At 46.9% G+C, this 21876-nt stretch overlaps 1 protein-coding gene across 1 annotated transcript in view; it reads right to left on the reverse strand.

Moving 5' to 3' along the window:
- LOC144486000 (NACHT, LRR and PYD domains-containing protein 3-like) overlaps nt 1-21876 on the reverse strand; it is a 92591-nt gene that overhangs the window by 38184 nt on the left and 32531 nt on the right. The window contains exons 7-11 of the mRNA XM_078204110.1: nt 20568-20651; nt 12365-12531; nt 9124-9295; nt 8955-9020; nt 4125-5862 (exon numbers count right to left, since the gene is read on the reverse strand). Of these exons, the coding sequence (XP_078060236.1) occupies nt 4125-5862; nt 8955-9020; nt 9124-9295; nt 12365-12531; nt 20568-20651 (2227 nt within the window). The remainder of the gene's footprint in view (nt 1-4124; nt 5863-8954; nt 9021-9123; nt 9296-12364; nt 12532-20567; nt 20652-21876) is intronic.

Here is a 21876-nt window from a genome sequence, read left to right on the forward strand (position 1 = left end):
GCACATCAGTGCAAAAGATATGGCTCAAATATTAGTAACTAACTTCAGTGGCTAAACCATCCAGAGGGCCCCAACATCACAGATATCAGCTCATTCCATTCACTCCACATGATGTCAAGAAATAGTTAAAGATAATGGATACTACAAAGACCACAGATCTTGACAATATTCCAGTAACTGTACTGAAGATTACTGCTCCAGAAGCTGCTCTGTTCCTCGCCAAGCTGTTCCAGTAGAGCTACAACACTGATGTTTACCCAAAATAGTGGGAAATTGTCCAGATCTGACCGTACACAAAAAGGAGAGAACAAATCCAATCTGTCCATTTACCACCCCATCAGTCTACTCTCGATCATCAGCAGAGTAATGGAAGGCTAACGAGACTAACAAGTGACACTTAATTAGCAATGACCTGCTGTCTGACTTGAAGCTTGTGCTTACTCAGGGTCACTCAGTCCCCGACCTCATTACAGCCTTGATGCAAACACGGACAACAGAGCTGAACTCAGGATGAGAGGGGAGAGTGTCTGCCCTTGACATCAAGGCAGCATATGGCTACATGTAGCAAAAAGGAGCCAGAGAAAAACTGAAGTCAATGGAAATGAGAAATGGGCGGCACGGTAGCACAGTGGTTAGCACTGCTGCTTCACAGCTCCAGGGACCTGGGTTCGATTCCTGACTCGGGTCACTGTCTGTGTGGAGTTTGCACATTCTCCTCGTGTCTGCGTGGGTTTCCTCCGGGTGCTCCGGTTTCCTCCCACAGTCCAAAGATGTGCGGGTTAGTTTGATTGGCTATGCTAAAAAAATTGTCCCTTAGTGTCCCGAGATGCGTAGATTAGAGGGATTAGTGGGTAAAATATGTAGGGATATGGAAGTAGGGCCTGGGTGGGATTGTGGTCCGGAGTGGGAATATATGACTATATGACCGGAGTGGGAATGGAGGGATACAAAAGAGTGGTCTAGTTTGGACCAGGGAGCGGCGCGGGCTAATTGTTCCTTGTTTCTCGTTTCAAGGCTTCATTCTATGATCATCTTGCTGGTGCCAGTACAGAGCGAGACTGCGGATAGTTGGGAACCTGTCTCGGGGGCAGGGAATTCATATGGTGTTCGTGGAAGTGGAAATGACTAGGGTTGGGAAGCATTTTCCGATCAGGGCCATTGTGATCTCCTGGACTCGTTTCGATCGCCTCAGGGGGTCGGAGAGGAATTTCCCAGATTTTTTTTCCCCATATTGGCCCTGGGGTTTTTCACTCTGGGTTTTCGCCTCTCCCTGGGGATCACATGGTCTGGAATAGGGGGGTGGGGGTGAGTTAATAGGTTGTAATGAACAAAGCATCGTAGCTGTGAGGGACAGCTCGGTGGATAGGATATTGGTATGTAGGTAGGCTGGAAAATTGGGCGGGGATCCTGGATTCAGGATTCAATCCTGGACCGGGGAGCGGCGCGGGCTTGGAGGGCCGAAGGGCCTGTTCCTGTGCTGTATTGTTCTTTGTTCTTTCTTTGTTCTTTGTGGTCGGTGCAGACTCGATGGGCTGAGTGGCTTCTTTCTGCACTGTAGGGTTTCTATGATTTCTTTCTATGAAAACTATCTGCCGGTTGGAGCAACACCAGCACAAAGGAAGTTAGTTATGGTTGTTGGACCATCTGCATGATGCAGTGCAACAACTCACCTTGGCTCGTTACACAGCACTGTCCAGTCTGTGATTTCTATCCCTAAGGACAAGGGCAGCAGATGAATGGAAACATCACCACCTGGAAGTTTCCTTCCAAGATACACACCATCCTGACTTGGAAATATAGCACCGTTCCTTCAGTGACCGGGTCAAAATCCTGGAACTCTCTTTCTCACAGCACAGTGGGTGCACCTACACCACAGGAGTCCCTAAATGCAACGATGGTGATATAATAGCGAGCATAGTTGCTTTCCAAGCAGTTGATACGGGTTTAATTCCCAGCTATCTCAGTTTGTTGGAGTGGATGAAGAGAGGGCCAGGAGGTCGTAACCACAACCGAAAAGAGTGGGTCAATCCAATTTAGTCAAGTCTGCGGCTCCAGCCTGGAGCAGTAGTGTTAAACTTAGCTGAGGGTTGGAGGGTCAGTTGATCATTCAGCTACTCTGAGCCGGCCCTCGCTGAGTTCAAAAGGGAAATGGTGAATCTAATAGCGACACAGAGGAAACTAAATTCATTGGTTGGTAAAGAAAATGCCGTTTTCGACTGGCTTTATATTGCTGTGAATTGGAGGAAGCAACAGAAAGGGTCAGTGATGGTTCTGCTGTTGATGTGGTGCACATGGATATTCAAAAATCATCTGATGCAGTGACACAACAGACTTGTGGCATAAGCTCATAAAATAAATGGGAAAGTAGCAACGTGGATACAAAATTGGATGAACAAAGAGTAATGGATATTTTCAAGGCTGGAGGATGTCGGTAATGGAGAACCCTAGCGGTTGGTATTGGGATCCTTGCTTTTTCCAGATATATATGAATGATTTGGGTGTTTGGGCGGCACGGTAGCACAGTGGTTAGCACTGCTGCTTCACAGCTCCAGGGACCTGGGTTCGATTCCCGGCTTGGGTCACTGTGTGGAGTTTGCACATTCTCCTCGTGTCTGCGTGGGTTTCCTCCGGGTGCTCCGGTTTCCTCCCAGTCTAAAGATGTGCGGGTTAGGTTGATTGGCCATGCTAAAATTGCTCCTTAGTGTCCTGAGATGTGTAGGTTACAGGGATTAGAGGGTAAAACATGTAGGGATATGGGGGTAGGGCCTGGGTGGGATTGTGGTCGGTGCAGACTCAATGGGCCGAATGGCCTCTTCCTGCACTGTAGGGTTTCTATGGTTTGCAGTCTCGAGGAAAATTTCAAAGTTTGTTGATCACAGAACAGTTTGAGGCATTGTAAACTGTGAGGAGAAGAGCTTGGGACTGAAAAACAGACTATGGTGGAGTGTACAGATAGGTGGCAGATTAAGTTCAATGCAGAGACGGGTGAGGTGATACTTTCAGGAAACATGCACATGAGGAAGCAATATAAAATAATCGGTAGAATTGTTCACGGATTGCAGGAGCAGAGGGACTGAACACATGTGTGCATCGATCATTGCCATTGGCAGGGCAAGTGTAGGTAGCAATTAATAAAGAAAACAGCATCTTGGGCTTCACTGTTATGTAATAACTTGTGTTTGTGGGCATTACACAGTAATTCATGAGTTTAAGTTTAATTTGTGTTTCTGTGCTTGTGAGCTCAGAAAGGGCCAAAACTTTAATTTCACTTCATGTTAAACAAAGCTGCCCGCCTGCGGGTTTTTGGTTTCAATTTAAACTGTCCCTACATTTTAATTTAAGGTTTACGACGTTGTAAGAGTTATAGAGGTTTAAAGAAATGGTTGCTTCTATTCAGAGGCCCACAATGAATGATAGAAGCTCTGAGTTTCAGTTACAACCAGTTAATCCAAGAAGCAAGACGGAGTTCACAGAGGCTGCCAGTAGAGGCAGCGCAACGCAGGCATTCAGAAAGCAACCCGAACTGATGATGTCACCAGTGATCATGTGACTTATAAAGGGACATTGTCCCAATATAACACACACCGACTGTAATACATAACACAGGGAGAGCGCAGTAAAATAATCCTGATCATAATTAAACACAAACTGTAAGCTGTACCGAACAAGAGAAACTAATTTCTGTATCGCATCGTACAGAATCAGATGGTTTCTGTTGGGAGAGGGAAAGATCCTTTTTCAGATTTTGGAGGGAGGCCTTTACAGCTCTAATCATTTAAAATTCATCCCAATAATGTTTTTATTCATTCATGGAACGTGGGCACCGCTGGTTTTGCCAACATTTATTATCCACGCCTATTCCAGGAGAATCTGCCTTCTTGAAACGATGTAGTTTTATCAGAGAATCTGGATTTATTACAGGTTCAGAAGGAGGCCAATCGGCCCATCATATCTGCATCTGCTCTCAAATGAGCATTATTACTTTGTGCCATTCTCCCACACTTTGTGACCATTGGACATTGTTTCTCTCTTGACGTCCTCGAATGAACATGCCTCTGTTTTATTAGAACAAAGGAAATGGCTTCTCAACAATGAAAATATCCGCTCTGAGACCAAACAGTTACCTCAACTCCTGACACTTGTGCAGAACGGGTCCCAGCCGCTGGAGCCCTTCACACTGAATGTAGCATCGCTCCAGATCGAGGTGTTTTATTGTATCACAGTGTCCAATGACATGAGACAGGACCGCACAGTCAATCGGGGTCAGTCGCAATTCACTAAATGTAAGTGTTTCCACAGATCCCACTGTGTTCCGAGCCAGTGCTTTATTCTGAGTCTCAAACAGGTAGTGGAATGTGTTCAGGAGCTTCCTCTTCCCAGTTTCAGTCTCTGTGTCTCCAATCTGCCCTTCAACCTTCTCCTTCACCCAGTCAATCACTCGGCAGGTTGTTTGATGAAGAAATGGACCCAGAAACTTCTCCAGGGGTCGAGCTGACTGTGGGGAGGACAGACCAGCAACAAAACGGAGAAATATCTCAAATCGCCCATCTTCCTCGCTGTGGGCTTCACTGAGGAGTTTCCCGATCTCCCCAGGATCTGGAGTCAGGAATTGTGTGAGTGCAGCTACAAACTCTTGGATGGTGAGGTGTGGGAATGTATAAACCACACTCTGGGCAGAAACATCTCTCTCCAAAAGTTCCATCAGGAACCCAGACAGGAACTGGGAAGATTGTAGATTGTACTCAATCAAATCTCCATTTCTAAACACAATCTTCTTCTTGGAGACTCCTGTGTAGGCCATCTCACCAAGCTTCAGTAACACATCACGGGGGTTTTCAATCTCTCGGCCATGGTTTTTCAGAATGTTGTAAATATAGTAGGAATATAGTTGGGTGATGGTCTTGGGAACTTGCTGCTGTTTCCTGTCTCTTTGTGTAAAGAAGGGACCCAGTGACAGACCGAGGATCCAGCAGTAGGAAGGGTTGTAACACATGGTGTACAGGATCTCGTTCTCCTCCACGTGTTTGAAAACAGCTGCTGCCACCGTCTGATCTTCAAAAGACTTGTTGAAATATTCCTTCCGTTCATCACCAACAAATCCCAGGATTTCAGCCCAGACACTGATGTCAGCCTTTTCCAATAACTGTAATGCAGTGGGGCGGCTGGTCACTAGCACTGAACATCCTGGGAGCAGCTTGTGCTGTATTAAACTGTACACAATGTCAGACACTTCACACCAGCATTCGGGATCTGTGCACATGGACTGAGGTTCTGTATTTCTCCGATTGTCAGCAAAATCAATACTGTCCTTGAATTCATCCAAACCATCGAATATAAACAGCAATTCTTTTGGGTTCTTCCAGAGCTCTCCCAGAATATTCCCAAAGTAGGGATACTGATCCAATATCAGATTTCTCAGGTTTATTCTACAGTTAATAGTGTTCAAATCCCGGAATTTAAAACTGAAAACAAATTGAAAGTGTGGGTATATTTTCCCAGTGGCCCAGTCATGAACAATCTTTTGTACCATTGTTGTTTTTCCAATTCCCGGCACTCCGCTCACTGCTGCTGAATTCCCAGATTTGGATTTTCTCTGGGAAAAGCTGCTCTGAAACACTTGATCAGTTCGGATTTTTTCCAGTTCTCTCCGGAGATGTTTCTCTCTCCATTCTTCATGGTCTCGGCCTCTTGCCAGCAGTTCATGTTCGACAAGTGTCCGATCTCGAACAGTAGAAATAACCGTTAGCTCAGCGTATCGATCAACCAGCTGGAAAATCTTAACCTTCTCCTTTATGAGGATAGTGTTCACTCTCAGTGTTTCAGTTTGTACCCGGAGTGTCTCCTTGTGTTTCTGCTGAACATCTTCAATTAGAACAGAGAGAAAATGTTTATTATTGTTATTGGCTTTAATAAGTAAATTCTCAAGACCACTTTGCTGAAAAGATAGATTTAATTCATTAAGAGTTAATGGAAATCTCATTTGAAAGTGAACAAAAGCCGAGAAAATTTTCATATCCTCACTTGATTCTAAATTTACTGAATGCAGGTTTCTACGCAGGTAATATTTTCTCTCTAATGGTGAATACTATCCAAGCTGCCGTGTATTGTACACAGTACAAACCCCCACGTGATCCTGATTGTACAACAATGGAGATTCCAGTCGTTCAACGTTTGAATCCTTCAGTGATGTTTGTGAAGCAGAGTTCTGGATATTGTGAGGAGTTGGGGCACAGATTGCTCAGCGGCTGAAGGCTATCATAGCAGATTTTTACTGTTTTTACCTGTGGTGCTGTGCACACTCGGAGGGAGAAAACTGTATGCCACATGCGACCGTATGGAAATGCCCCTCCATCTCGGCACCCAGCCAGGTGGGCACAGCGCCTCAGGGCCCAGCCAGGTGGGCACAGCGCCTCAGGGCCCAGCCAGGTGGGCACAGCGCCTCAGGGCCCAGCGCCTCAGCGCCCAGCCAGGTGGGCACAGCGCCTCAGCGCCCAGCCAGGTGGGCACAGCGCCTCAGCGCCCAGCCAGGTGGGCACAGCGCCTCAGCACCCAGCCAGGTGGGCACAGCGCCTCAGCACCCAGCCAGGTGGGCACAGCGCCTCAGCACCCAGCCAGGTGGGCACAGCGCCTCAGCACCCAGCCAGGTGGGCACAGCGCCTCAGCACCCAGCCAGGTGGGCACAGCGCCTCAGCACCCAGCCAGGTGGGCACAGCGCCTCAGCACCCAGCCAGGTGGGCACAGCGCCTCAGCACCCAGCCAGGTGGGCACAGCGCCTCAGCACCCAGCCAGGTGGGCACAGCGCCTCAGCACCCAGCCAGGTGGGCACAGCGCCTCAGCACCCAGCCAGGTGGGCACAGCGCCTCAGCACCCAGCCAGGTGGGCACAGCGCCTCAGCACCCAGCCAGGTGGGCACAGCGCCTCAGCACCCAGCCAGGTGGGCACAGCGCCTCAGCACCCAGCCAGGTGGGCACAGCGCCTCAGGGCCCAGCCAGGTGGGCACAGCGCCTCAGGGCCCAGCCAGGTGGGCACAGCGCCTCAGGGCCCAGCCAGGTGGGCACAGCGCCTCAGGGCCCAGCCAGGTGGGCACAGCGCCTCAGCACCCAGCCAGGTGGGCACAGCGCCTCAGCACCCAGCCAGGTGGGCAGAGTGCATCCGGACCCTGCCAGGTGGGTACAGCGCTTCAGGACCCTGCCAAGTGCATACAGCGTGTGCAGATCCTGCCAAGTGTGTACAACGTATCGGGATCCTGCCAGGTGTCTACAGCATTTCAGTGTCTCAGGCTCTGGCCAGGTGAGTGCAGGGTTTCTCAGTGAATCAGGATCCTGCCAGGTGAGTACAGGGTTTCTCAGTGAATCAGGATCCTGCCAGGTGTGTACAGGGTTTCTCAGTGAATCAGGATCCTGCCAGGTGAGTACAGGGTTTCTCAGTGAATCAGGATCCTGCCAGGTGAGTGCAGGGTTTCTCAGTGAATCAGGATCCTGCCAGGTGAGTACAGGGTTTCTCAGTGAATCAGGATCCTGCCGGGTGAGTACAGGGTTTCTCAGTGAATCAGGATCCTGCCAGGTGAGTACAGGGTTTCTCAGTGAATCAGGATCCTGCCAGGTGAGTACAGGGTTTCTCAGTGAATCAGGATCCTGCCAGGTGAGTACAGGGTTTCTCAGTGAATCAGGATCCTGCCTGGTGTGTACAGGGTTTCTCAGTGAATCAGGATCCTGCCAGGTGAGTACAGGGTTTCTCAGTGAATCAGGATCCTGCCAGGTATGTGCAGGGTTTCTCAGTGAATCAGGATCCTGCCAGGTGAGTACAGGGTTTCTCAGTGAATCAGGATCCTGCCAGGTGAGTACGGTGTTTCTCAGTGAATCAGGATCCTGCCAGGTGAGTACAGGGTTTCTCAGTGAATCAGGATCCAGCCAGGTGAGTACAGGGTTTCTCAGTGAATCAGGATCCTGCCAGGTGAGTACGGTGTTTCTCAGTGAATCAGGATCCTGCCAGGTGAGTACAGGGTTTCTCAGTGAATCAGGATCCTGCCAGGTGTGTACAGGGTTTCTCAGTGAATCAGGATCCTGCCGGGTGAGTACAGGGTTTCTCAGTGAATCAGGATCCTGCCAGGTGAGTACAGGGTTTCTCAGTGAATCAGGATCCTGCCAGGTGAGTACAGGGTTTCTCAGTGAATCAGGATCCTGCCAGGTGAGTACGGTGTTTCTCAGTGAATCAGGATCCTGCCAGGTGAGTACAGGGTTTCTCAGTGAATCAGGATCCTGCCAGGTGAGTACAGGGTTTCTCAGTGAATCAGGATCCTGCCAGGTGAGTACAGGGTTTCTCAGTGAATCAGGATCCTGCCAGGTGAGTACAGGGTTTCTCAGTGAATCAGGATCCTGCCAGGTGTGTACAGGGTTTCTCAGTGAATCAGGATCCTGCCAGGTGAGTACAGGGTTTCTCAGTGAATCAGGATCCTGCCAGGTATGTGCAGGGTTTCTCAGTGAATCAGGATCCTGCCAGGTGAGTACAGGGTTTCTCAGTGAATCAGGATCCTGCCAGGTGAGTACAGGGTTTCTCAGTGAATCAGGATCCTGCCAGGTGAGTACGGTGTTTCTCAGTGAATCAGGATCCTGCCAGGTGTGTACAGGGTTTCTCAGTGAATCAGGATCCTGCCAGGTGAGTACAGTGTTTAAAACTGTATCAGGGTCCCGCCATGTACGGGGTTTTGTGAATTTAAGGAAGTGAAGCAATATCCCTATAATTACAAGAAATGTCAGAAGTCACATGGATTGAATCTTACATCGATGCTGAATTTACAAGAATTGATGATTTCCAAACAAGTTTTAGTCCTGCTTCTCGACCCTATGAATTTCTGTATCTCTAATTCTGATAACCTCGAGGCAAAGATGTATTTTCAAATACCCAGCTTCTCACAAGTCAAATGAATTGTCTGAAATCCCCATTTCCTCCCTTACCTTTCAGGTGGCTGGGTATTTCTGATAACTCTTCTCCAACTTTCATATAATTAATTGGATCAGAACCTGTTGAAAAGAATTAACTTCCATTAAATCAGGTCTGTGTAATATTGTAGTAAAGTTTGCAGTGTTTGGGTCTGAAACTGAATTCAGTGTGATTTTACCATACCAAGTTCCTGTATTTCTCTCAGTATTGTGCCCAATTTCCGTAAGCTGTGGTGCATTTTCACAAAGGATTCCCACATCATCCTTCGAGCCCGAGGTCCTTTCTCCATAACCAGATTGAGGAGAAGTTTGGCACTGCCCGCCCTGTTTCCGTTCTGCACGAGCTCACTGACTTTCTGTGAAGAATAATAATGAATATATTGATGAGAGGCGTGAACGATAAACACTGGGAAAGGGAAGGAAAGGACTTGCTCAGGGATGGGATTTCCCAGTTGTTTTGAGGAAGGAAGCAGTGACTTCTTTAGGTGAAATGTCATTCTGAAAAGTGATGAATATTCTCCACACATCTTGATTCCATCATTCCTTCAAATGAATGTGAATAAACTAAATTTAATAGCTGGAATACTGCTCTCAGTTTGGCACACAAGTGATCCCGTGCTGCAGCTGTCTCAGGAATGACCACAGATGAATCAAAACATTGTTGATTTATCAATCACGAAAATCAACCAACGATAACAATTCAATCATTTTCACATCATTAACTGAAATATCTGAAACCATTATTTTGCATGTTTACAGTGAGTGTGAAATGTCACTAACCATGTTCACAAAGTTTTAACATTCATCACCAGTTTACATTCAGAGTTTACAACCCACAAAAAGAGGAGAAATCGGACCATGAACCCAATACAAAGCAGGGTGCACAGAAATGTCTTCAGGAGGTGAGGAAAGTCGAGAGGCAGAAGGGACAGTAAGACATCGGAAGTCTCAGCCTCGAGTAGTGGTCTGAATGAGGTAGTGCACAAAGAAGGGTGCACGAACCGCAAAGGGAAGCTTGAAACAGCTGTCAAAATGTTTTTTTTAAATTTTTCTATTCTGCAAAGGTTTTCTGAAAAAGTAGCTCAGGCCAATTGTGATGGTATTGCATTGAGGTTAACAAATGATTCAAATAAGGGAAAGAATACACTTAACTGTTAAACATCCCCTGAAGATCTTTGCTTGAATAAACTCAGAGCAAAATCCTCTTTTGGTGACAACAGTCCTTATAGATGTGATCCATAACATTCCAGTAACTTTATCACACAACGCCCTGTGGCTTTAGGGTGTTCTTCAGCAGTTTAAAGAAAAAGGCTACAGAGTAGATGTGCTCAAGATGCTGATGTTTCCCTGGGGAGGAGTGCCATCCAAACCAAGAGCACATGGTCAGAGTTTCACTCGGTTACGGATTATTTCGGACCCTCCATTATAGGAAAATAAAAACAATTAGAAAACTGTCCTGAGAATATATCCGGATGTTACTGAAGATGAATGGTTTGATGTTATAACAGAGATTTGAGAATTTAGGACTTGTTACAATAGAGTTGTGAAGATTAAATGGCAAATCGATTGTGGCCGTACGCTGAAGTACATGTTTACGGATTGTTTCCAACATTCAGCCAGAGGTCACACATTTACAGTCTTATGGGTCAGACTGGATATTGTTTTAGTGTAAAATGGTTAAAATATGTTGTTGTGATGTAGAAGTTAATTTTATTTTGTTGATATATTGGATAATAAATTAATAGCAAAGGAGAGCAAGAAGCAGGACTGGTCCAACTGGATGGGATATTAACTAACAGATAGTAAGCGTAAGGTTCGGGTTAGAATAAGTGATTGCTGGAGAGGAAAGTAAACGCAGGATCCACCTTGGAATGGTTGTTTATTTCTGTACTCATTATTTCTCTCATTTTCACAATTTGAGAACCATGTGACAGGATTATGGGACCTTAGAAGAGGTCGGAATCTCTGTGGTGGGGCCCCCAGATGGGCATCCCATTACACCAATGAAATACCCCTGTGAAGCTTCCTTCCTGCCCCACTGGAACTTTACAATAGTTGGGCAATGCCTGTGTGCGGCAACTTTCAGCTAAACTTTGGCTGCTTGGAGAGGGCGTCCTTTATGAATGCTCCTTGATTCATGGATGGACCCTGGCAGCAATGACTAGCGCTTCCAGCTATGATCAGCGATGGAAGGTGAACCCACTAATTGCTGGGACCTGCCTGTCATGCCCTGGCATGGCTGAACAAAAGGCAATCTTGCCTTGAAGGGAAGCTCAGCATGAAGGTGCCATCTCCTTTTTCCTGCAGTCACAGCAGAGATCAATTCCAACACTGACATTACTGAGCCTGTAGTGCAAATGATCCATTGATTAAGCTATTAGCTCTGGGAAGCGAATCTCAGTTGGATACAAGTCCCAGCAGTGACTTCTTAATTGACTGCTGTTAATAAAATGATGCCCAGGGCCATATGGTCTACCCAATCAGGGTTGGCTCATGTTTTGACCCCGAGCAGCGAGACATTGTACGCTTTTGGAAATTTAATTCCAACATCTCATAAGCAAGTGGCCAATTGTGCAAGAAGATCCTTCGTGAGACTGAATGATAGTCAGCTTTGATCATGCCAAAGTAAGTTATCTAGATTTATTTCAGATAATAACATATCAGAAATTTGACCAGCGAATTTTCAGGATGTTTGGGGGAAGGAAGTTTCTATGGTTGGGATTTTACAGGCTATTTGGAGATGGGCTGCCAGGCGGGAAGGTGGCAAAATGGCAGAGGAAGGCATTTGATGGCATTCCAGATGGTGGCCTCAAAATCTATTCTCGGGGAAGGCCTCTTTTTTGGACACTATTTGGTGCACAGATGGGCCTATCCTTTGGGGCAATAGATATGCCAAGGCATCGGTGCTGCCTGCCCTCAAAGAAACCCGGTCTTTCTGGGGTCTGGTCTCTCTCTGGCCCCCAGACCTAACTTGTCTGAATTTCAGGGCTCATGGCCATTGATCTGCACTCACCCTCCAGATGCAGCTTATGGCGTTGCTGCTGAGGTACCGGCTGTCTGACTGGGCTGACAGGTTTGGGTAGAAGCTGCCACCTTTAATAAGGACAGCAGCTTCCTGGATCCCCACCACCTGCTGAAGCAAGGTTCCTGTCTGTGAGATCATGTCACTTACAAAATAATTCTGGCCTTTTTATGGCTCCAAAGATTCTAAAACACTGGGGTTTGTCTCATTCCAAACATGGGACTGCTGTAGACCTACCGATTGGTATGATTAGTCAACAATTCAATTTTCAGTACATCATGCAAACGACAACATGTAGGAAGATGTAGTAGACAGACTGAGGTATCTATTCCACATTATTTCTTTGTTTCTATTCTGTAGGTTCTGTGATGTGTGAAGAGATGGAATTCAATCTACATCTTACCTGATATTCTTGTCCACTGAAATGGTCCTCGCCGATTAACATGAGAGCCAAACCTTCCACCCCTTCTTCAATCGCCTGTTCCAGTCTATCCCGGTAAAATTTGGTTAATCGGAACAACAGGTAATCGTCGCAATTTGTGAAGAACTCAGTGAGTGCAGAGTTTGGATCTGTGAAAGCAAAGAAATACCAACACATTATCAATTTTTTACCCAGACGGTCACATTCCTCTCATTCCGAACAACCGAATCCTCCTGTGAACCAGCTTATTAAAGCTGTGTTTATTTGCTTTGCTACAACACCTGGGGGAACACGTCCTGCACATGCTCAGATGTGGTATCAGAGCCTGTGACATCATAGTGAGTGACATCCCTGGGAGATCCTGTATCAAACACTTTAATTCCAAGTTAACCTGGAGAATCCCAATGCAGGCGCGGTCCCAGCTCAATGCTGCATTAAGGACTGGTAATTGGTATACAAATGAAAAACTAACAGTTTCAATGGAATTTCCAAATGGTTTCCTGACAGCCGCTTCCCCCACTCGCCTTTGCACTTCCCCCGCCATCCTTACCATTTCCCCACTTCATTCAAACTTTTTCTCATATCTCTCTCTGCCACTCTCCATGCAGGTCCTCACTGCTGGGTCACTTCCATAGAGGGGAAGAGAGCAGAATGGCAGAACCAGAAACAATGTGTGGAAAGGCAGATACAACACATGTGCTACTTTCCATTAATCTGTATCATCAATTCATTAAAAATGTACAATTTGTCACACAACCTAGCTTCAGTTTATTGGCTTCAGATAGATTTCTATTTTGATGTAACACTGGGAATTCTTTGTCTTTGTACTGCTGCCTCACAGCGCCAGGGACCCAGGTTTAATTCAGGCCTTGAGAAACTGTGTGGCGTTTGCATGTTCTCCCTGTGTCTGTGTGGGTTTCCTCCGGGTGTTCCGGTTTCCTCCCCCCAGTCCAAAAGATGTGCAGGTTAGATGAATTGGACATGATAAATTACCCCATGGTGTCCAAATATGTGTAGGTTAGGTGGATTTGCCATGGTAAACGTACAAGGTTATGAGCACAGGGTGATGGAGTGGGCCTGGGAAAGATGCTCTTTGAGAGTCGGTGCAGACTCGATGGGGTGAATGGCCTCCTTCTGCACTCTGGGGATTCAATGGTTTCTATGGTTCTTTAATTTCAGTGTTCCTGAAATTTCTTGCTTTCCCGAAAAGGTCAAGAGGGCTATTTTAATCCAATCCATTTGAAAACTAGCCGCCCCCGAGTTAACAGATCCAACTATCCAGGACAAGTGGGGAAAATATGGGGACACTATCATCTCCAATTAAGTGACAGAGCTTCCAAATAGTGATATATATCATCGTTTCTTTTGTGCTACAGGGCCACAGTCATGTGGTAAATTAGTACTCATTAGTTTCTATTCCAATTGGATGGTTAATGCTGCTTATCGTCTCAAATCTGGATATTTCTTATTGTCCAGTCACATCAGCTGATACCCTTCACACTGTTCTATCCACCTTATCGGTAAATGAGTTGTTGATGGTAGATTCAGACCATGGCGGCCGTCCCCTCCCTTCCCCCTGACCTCACTTCAATAATGTGGAGATGCCGGCATTGGACTGGGGTAAACACAGTGAGAAGTCTCACAACACCAAGTTAAAGTCCAACAGGTTTATTTGGCAGCAAAATCCACCAACTTTCAGAGCGCTTGCTGCCCCTTCGTCAGGTGGGTGGGAGTTCTGTTCACAAACAGGGCACAAAGTCACAAATTCAATTTACAAAATAATGGTTGGAATGCGAGTCTTTACAGGGAATCAAGTCTTAAAGGTACAGACAATGTGAGTGGAGAGAGCGTTAAGCACAGGTTAAAGAGATGTGTATTGTCTCCAGGCAGGACAGTTAGTGAGATTTTGCAAGCCCAGGCAAGTCATGGGGGTTACAGATAGTGTGACATGAACCCAAGATCCCGGTTGAGGCCGTCCTCATGTGTGCGGAACTTGGCCTCCCGAAGATACAAAAGGCAACCACACCCGGCCGTCCCATCGTATCGGGCAATGGGATCCTGTGCGAGAACCTCTCCGGCTACGTCGAGGGCATCCTGAAACCCATTGTACAAAGAACCCCCAGCTTTTGTCGCGACACTACGGACTTCCAACAGAAACTCAGCACACATGGAGCAGTTGAACCAGGAGCACTCCTGGTCACAATGGATGTCTCAGCACTCTACACCAGCATTGCCCACGACGATGGCATTGCTGCAACTGCCTCTGTACTCAACGCCGACAACTGCCAGTCTCCAGATTTTACAACTCATCCGCTTCATTCAGTGGGGAATTATGCTTCGAGCCCATACAAGTAGGGGAGATCCTAAATGAATACTTTGCGTCGGTATTCACAAAGGAGAGGGATGTGTTGACTGGGAGTGTCTCGGAGGGGATGCCTGTGACTAGTGGTGTTCCACAGGGCTCTGTATTGGGACCTCTGCTGTTTGTGATTTATATAAATGGTCATGGAAGAAGATGTAACTGGGATGATCAGTAAGTTTGCGGACGACACGAAAATGGCTGGACTTTCAGATAGTGAGGAACATTGTCAGAGGCTACAGAAGGATATAGACAGGCTGAAAGTTTGGGCAAAGAAATGGCAGATGGAGTTCAATCCTGATAAATGCGAAGTGATGCATTTTGGCAGAACTAATGTAAGGGGGAGCGAAACGATAAATGGCAGAACCATAAAGGGTGTAGATACGCAGAGGGACCTGGGTGTGCAAGTCCACAGATCCTTGAAAGTGACGTCACAGGTGGAGAAGGTGGTGAAGAAGGCATATGGCATGCTTGCCTTTATAGGACGGGGCATAGAGTATAAAAGTTGGGGTCTGATGTTGCAGATGTATAGAACGTTGGTTCGGCCGCATTTGGAATACTGCGCCCAGTTCTGGTCGCCACACTACCAGAAGGATGTGGAGGCTTTGGAGAGAGTGCAGAGGAGGTTTACCAGGATGTTGCCTGGTATGGAGGGACTTAGTTATGAGGAGAGATTGGGTAAACTGGGGTTGTTCTCACTGTAAAGACGGAGGATGAGGGGTGACCTAATAGAGGTGTATAAAATTATGATAGGCATAGATAGGGTGAACGGTGGGAAGCTTTTCCCCAGGTCGGTGGTGACGTTCACGAGGGGTCATAGGTTCAAGGTGAGGGACAGGGGGGGCGGGGGCGGCGGAGGTTTAACACGGATATCAGAAGGACGTATTTTACACAGAGGGTGGTGGGGGCCTGGAATGCGCTGCCGGGCAAGGTGGTGGAGGCGGACACACTGGGAACGTTTAAGACTTATCTAGATAGCCACATGAACGGAGTGGGAATGGAGGGATACAAAAGAATGGTCTAGTTTGGACCAGGGAGCAGCACGGGCTTGGAGAGCTGAAGGGCCTGTTCCTGTGCTGTGTTTTTCTTTTCTTTGTTCCTGGACCACAATGTCTTCACCTTCAACAACCAGTTCTTCATCCAGACACACGGAACAGCCATGGGGACCAAATTCGCACCTCAATATGTCAACATCTTCATGCACAGGTTCGAACAAGACTTCTTCACCACACAGGACCTTCAACCGATGCTATACACTAGATACATCGATGACATTTTCTTCCTTTGGAGTCATGGTGAACAATCACTGAAACAACTCTATGACGACATCAACAAGTTCCATCCCACCATCAGGCTCACCATGGACTACTCTCCGGAATCGGTTGCATTCTTGGACACACGCATCTCCATCAAGGACGGTCACCTCAGCACTTCACTGTACCCGCAAGCGCACGGATAACCTCACGATGCTCCACTTCTCCAGCTTCCACCCTAAACACGTTAAAGAATCCATGCCCTCCGTATACACAGGATTTGCTCAGATGAGGAGGATCGCAACAGACGCCTCCAGACGCTGAAAGATGCCCTCATAAGAACAGGATATGGCGCTCGACTCATCGATCAACAGTTCCGACGCGCCACAGCGAAAAACCACACCGACCTCCTCAGAAGACAAACACGGGGCACAGTGGACAGAGTACCCTTCGTCGTCCAGTACTTCCCCGGAGCGGAGAAGCTACGACATCTTCTCTGGAGCCTTCAACATGTCATTGATGAAGACGAACATCTCGCCAAGGCCATCCCCACACCCCCACTTCTTGCCTTCAAACAACTGCACAAACTCAAACAGACCATTGTCTGCAGCAAACTACCCAGCCTTCAGGAGAACAGTGACCACAACACCACACAACCCTGCCACAGCAACCTCTGCAAGACGTGCCGGATCATCGACACGGATGCCATCATCTCACGTGAGAACACCATCCACCAGGTACACGGTACATACTCTTGCAACTCGGACAACGTTGTCTACCTGATATGCTGCAGGAAAGGATGTCCCGAGGCATGGCACATTGGGGAGACCATGCAGACGCTACGACAGTGGATAAATGAACACCGGTCGACAATCACCAGGCAACAGTGTTCTCTTCCTGTTGGGGAACACTTCAGCAGTCACGGGCATTCAGCCTCTGATCTTCGAGTAAGCGCTCTCCAAGGCGGCCTTCACGACAACGCAGAGTCGCTGAGCAGAGACTGATAGCAAGTTCCGCACACGAGGACAGCCTCAACCGGGATCTTGGGTTCATGTCACACTATCTGTAACCCCCATGACTTGTCTGGGCTTGCAAAATCTCACTAACTGTCCTGTCTGGAGATAATACACATCTCTTTAACCTGTGCTTAACGCTCTCTCCACTCACACTGTCTGTACCTTTGAGACTTGATTCCCTGTAAAGACTCACATTCCAACCATTATTTTGTAAATTGAGTTTGTCTTTGTGCCCTGTTTGTGATCAGAACTCCCACTCACCTGACGAAGGAGTAGCAAGCGCTCCGAAAGCTGGTGGATTTTGCTACCAAATAAACCTGTTGGACTTTAACCTGGTGTTGTGAGACTTCTCACTGTGATCACTTCAATAACCCATGAACATTGGCCAGAATTTTATGTTGAGCAGGTGGGGACGTGCCTGACTCAGACGTGTGTGAAATCATGGGAGAAGACATTGGGCACGTGTTTCAACATTATTGCTCATGCAATATTCCAGTGGCAGACACACCTCTGACTCTCGCCACAAATCAACCTGGCAATTTAGCCCATTAAGGGGCCAATTAAATGCAGTTTTCCATGGCTCACCTGCCTTTACATTTACTGGGCAAGCTGATTGGCCAGGCAGCCTTTATGTTTTGGCTATAACCAGGGTCGAGGGCGGGATGAACTGTTCGAGCTGAAATAAAATGAACAAAACGTGGCTGGGGATAGAGACAGGTCGGAGTTTGATTGTGCTGCCTACTCATGGGCATAGATTTGACAAAAAAAAATTATTTTTCACGGGTCAGCAGCTTTCAAGTAAACTGCTAGGACAGGGAAACATGAATAGGGATTGCAGGGTGGCTGGTCCCAAGAAGAAGAAAAAATGTTCTTTGGAAACCAGGGAATAGAACAAAAGAAAGTTCCAGGAAGATTGTAGTCTCAAAGGAAGAAAGAATCATAGAATTCCTACAGTGTAGGAGGTCATTCACCCCTGCAAATCCTTTGGGGAAAATTTAGCATGGCCAGTGCACCTAACATGCACATCTTTGGAGTGTGTGAGGAACCGGAGTATCCGGAGGAAACCCATGCAGACAGGGGAGATTGTGCAGACTCCACACAGACACCCAAGGCTGGAATCGATTCCTGGGTCCCTGACACTGTGATGCAGCAGTGCCAACTACTGTGCCACCAAACAGTGGGAATCTGAACAAGGTCATGTTCAGTGTTGTTACAGAAAGGAGCAGTGAAAGTCCCAAGAGGTACAGACAACTGCAAGAAGCCGATTTTAAATTCATTTTACAAGAAGCCAGACCTCGGATGTAATCAGAAGTTGGTGACAACTTATTAAGGCCGATAGGATTCAATAAGCTATCACCAACTTCTGATTACATTGTGTTCTGTTGACATGGCTACGTGCCATAGCGAGTCTGCGGCAAGTGAAGCTTGAATCTATGTGGTGATCCAGGGCAGATGAACACAATAAAGAGAGGCTGAAATCCTGGCAGTGTATTCTTGATGAAGACATTCAATAGAAGCATCAATTGGAGAAGATTCCAAAGCGTGCTCTTCAACAGCAAAGATTGCATCACTCATATGGAAAACAGAGTCCAAATGAAGCAATGGCCTAGTTTTATTAATGCTAGACTATTCATCCAGAAACTCAGCTAATGTTTCGGGGACCGGGTTCGAATCCCGCCATGGCAGCTTGCGAAATTTGAATTTTTTAAAAAATCTGGAATTAAGAATCTACCGATGACCATGGAAACAGTGTTGATGGTCAGCATTGTTGATGCTTCACTGATGTCCTTTAGGGAGGGAAGTCTGCTGTCCTTACGTGGTCTGGCCTACATGTGACTCCAGAGCGACAGCTCTGTGGTTGACTCTCAATTGCCCTCTGAAATATCTTAGCAACTCACTAAGGGCAACTAGGAATGAACAATAAACGCTTTGGCCAGCCAGCAACGCCCAAGTCTCATGAATGAATAAAAAAAAGTTGTCTCAGTGAGATCAGCATTGAGAATGAAGGATTGATAAAAGAAAATCCACAGAGGGTGCTTGGGAGACATCTGTCACATGGCCACAGAGAGCAGTGTATCTGCCCACAGTTTGCCTACTGATTTACATGTACTGTTTACTCATCGAGAACATCAAAGCGTTAAATAGATTTCAGAACATGTTACCTTGTAAATATTTATAGACTCAGAAAGGTATAGTTGGAGTGCAGCAGTTGATTACAATTTCTCTTTCCTTGTTTAATAAATATTTTATTATTTTGTTGAAACTTCATCAGAGGGATCAGACAGTGTGTAACCCGGGGAGGAGGGAGTCAGTGAGATCAGACAGTGTGTAACCCAGGGAGGATGGAGTCAGTGAGATCAGACACTGTGTAACCCGGGGAGGATGGAGTCAGTGAGATCAGACAGTGTGTAACCCGGGGAGGATGGAGTCAGTGAGATCAGACAGTGTGTAACCCAGGGAGGATGGAGTCAGTGAGATCAGACAGTGTGTAACCCGGGGAGGATGGAGTCAGTGAGATCAGACAGTGTGTAACCCGGGGAGGATGGAGTCAGTGAGATCAGACAGTGTGTAACCCGGGGAGGATAGAGTCAGTGAGATCAGACAGTGTGTAACCCGGGGAGGATGGAGTCAGTGAGATCAGACAGTGTGTAACCCGGGGAGGATGGGGTCAGTGAGATCAGACAGTGTGTAACCCGGGGAGGATGGAGTCAGTGAGATCAGACAGTGTGTAACCCGGGGAGGATGGAGTCAGTGAGATCAGACAGTGTGTAACCCGGGGAGGATGGAGTCAGTGAGATCAGACAGTGTGTAACCCGGGGAGGATGGAGTCAGTGAGATCAGACAGTGTGTAACCCGGGGAGGATGGAGTCAGTGAGATCAGACAGTGTGTAACCCGGGGAGGATGGAGTCAGTGAGATCAGACAGTGTGTAACCCGGGGAGGATGGAGTCAGTGAGATCAGACAGTGTGTAACCCGGGGAGGATGGAGTCAGTGAGATCAGACAGTGTGTAACCCGGGGAGGATGGGGTCAGTGAGATCAGACAGTGTGTAACCCGGGGAGGATGGGGTCAGTGGCTCAGTTCAGTAGTTGCCATCCAAAGTAAACATCCGAACACTACATGGATAATAAAAGTTAGGATCAATTGAGCCAGGTTCGATCCTGAGATTTGACTTGTCCAGTGGTATCAGCTGGAATCTTAACTCACTGTTTAAACCGTGCTGCAGTTTGTTGGGGTGTATTTTACCGTCCCACATGGCAGGAGAATCAGAGCGGGGGAGGGGCAGATCATGGAAAGGTCTGTTGATCTCGAGTGGGATTTTCTGGTTTCGTCACTGTCTGGATTCACCTTATAGCCCCCAGCTTTCTATTGGACAGTACCAGAGCTCATGAGCTCCCTACATCTGTGACTGGGATGAACCTCTCGATGGTCACTCAATTCCTCTTCCTACTCAGACCCTGTTCTCTTTTAACTTTGTATTTGAACCGTTGATTCTTGCTCAAAATCTGGAACTTTGTCCTGTATGAAATTACGATTTTAATTATTTTCTGAACCTACCCGCATCCATTTTCACTCTTGTTGAAGATGTTGGATCTGATCCTTCAGCCATGGTGGTGTTAGACGATCCCATATTCTGACACTCTGTAATAAATACAAGTTTCCACATAAAATTGCACCGAGAAACTCCTCATCACAGCCATACCTTTTACATGTAATATTTCAGGAAATTTATTTGCGACACGGAGTCACTGCTAATTCTGTTCAATTCTTGAAATATAAAGAGAAGGTGCTGGAAAATCCCAGCAGGTCTGGCAGCATCTGAATGAAAGAAAACAGAGTAAACATGTTGAGTCCACGATGACTCTTGGTTCGAACCCCAATGTTATCTCTGTTTCTCTCTCCACGATGCTGCCACAGCTACTGAGTTTTTCCAGCATTTTCTGTTTTTGTTCCAGATCGCCAGTATTTCATTCTTACTCGACCTGTGTATTCTGATTTGGAACGCGTCCAGGCAAGCCCAGGCAATCTGCAAATGTTCTTTCTCCATTGGGCTTGGCTTTCTTTCAGCAGCATCACAGCTAGAGACCGCTGACATTCCCTGTCAGTCCTCAATAACCAGTTATTAATAATTATAATTTAAATTATGCTCAGTTCCAGACAAGAAGCTAAGTTGTTTGAGCTCAATATAGGCAGTTCCCAATACCAGCTATCGATAGGACAATTCCAGTACTCAGGAACTCCCTCACCCGTGACGCTGATGTCACTCACTTCCCTCTTTCTACCCAGCCACTAGAAATATTTACCTCACAAAATGCAGCATCTCTCCTGGAACCAAACATAGTTTTACTTCCAATTATTAACAAGTAGTTTCAGTTTCCTCAGGACTTCTTTGTCTGGTAAACTAACAGTCCAGGCTCAATTCCCTATCAAATCTATCCATTGAGTCATCTGGAGAAGAGCTTTTTGCTTCATTCAGACACTTGCACGTGCAAAGACCTCTGTGCGTCGGATAGATTCTAATTATCAGATTAGCAAAGTATCTGTTGCGCAATTAATAACCGGTCTCAGTTTCCAAAGGACCTGTTTGTTTGGTAAACTCACAGTGCGGGTGCAATTCCCTCTCTATCAAATCTATCCATTGTGTCATCTGGAGAAGAGCTCATTGATTATTACAGACACTGCACGCTTCCAGGTGCAAAGATGGGTGTCTATCTGACACCTGCACCAGTCTGCCATGAGGGACCCTGTCAAAGGATCATTAAGATCATTGAAAGAATGTGCCCGCTTTGCTATGGGTACGATTGTGCAAAGCCCGACTGTGATTTACTTCAAGGTGAAAGTGAATGGAAAATTTGGGTTTGAGGGT

This window comes from Mustelus asterias, unplaced genomic scaffold (assembly GCF_964213995.1).
Source record: "Mustelus asterias unplaced genomic scaffold, sMusAst1.hap1.1 HAP1_SCAFFOLD_263, whole genome shotgun sequence".
Classification (NCBI taxonomy): Eukaryota; Metazoa; Chordata; class Chondrichthyes; order Carcharhiniformes; family Triakidae; genus Mustelus; species Mustelus asterias.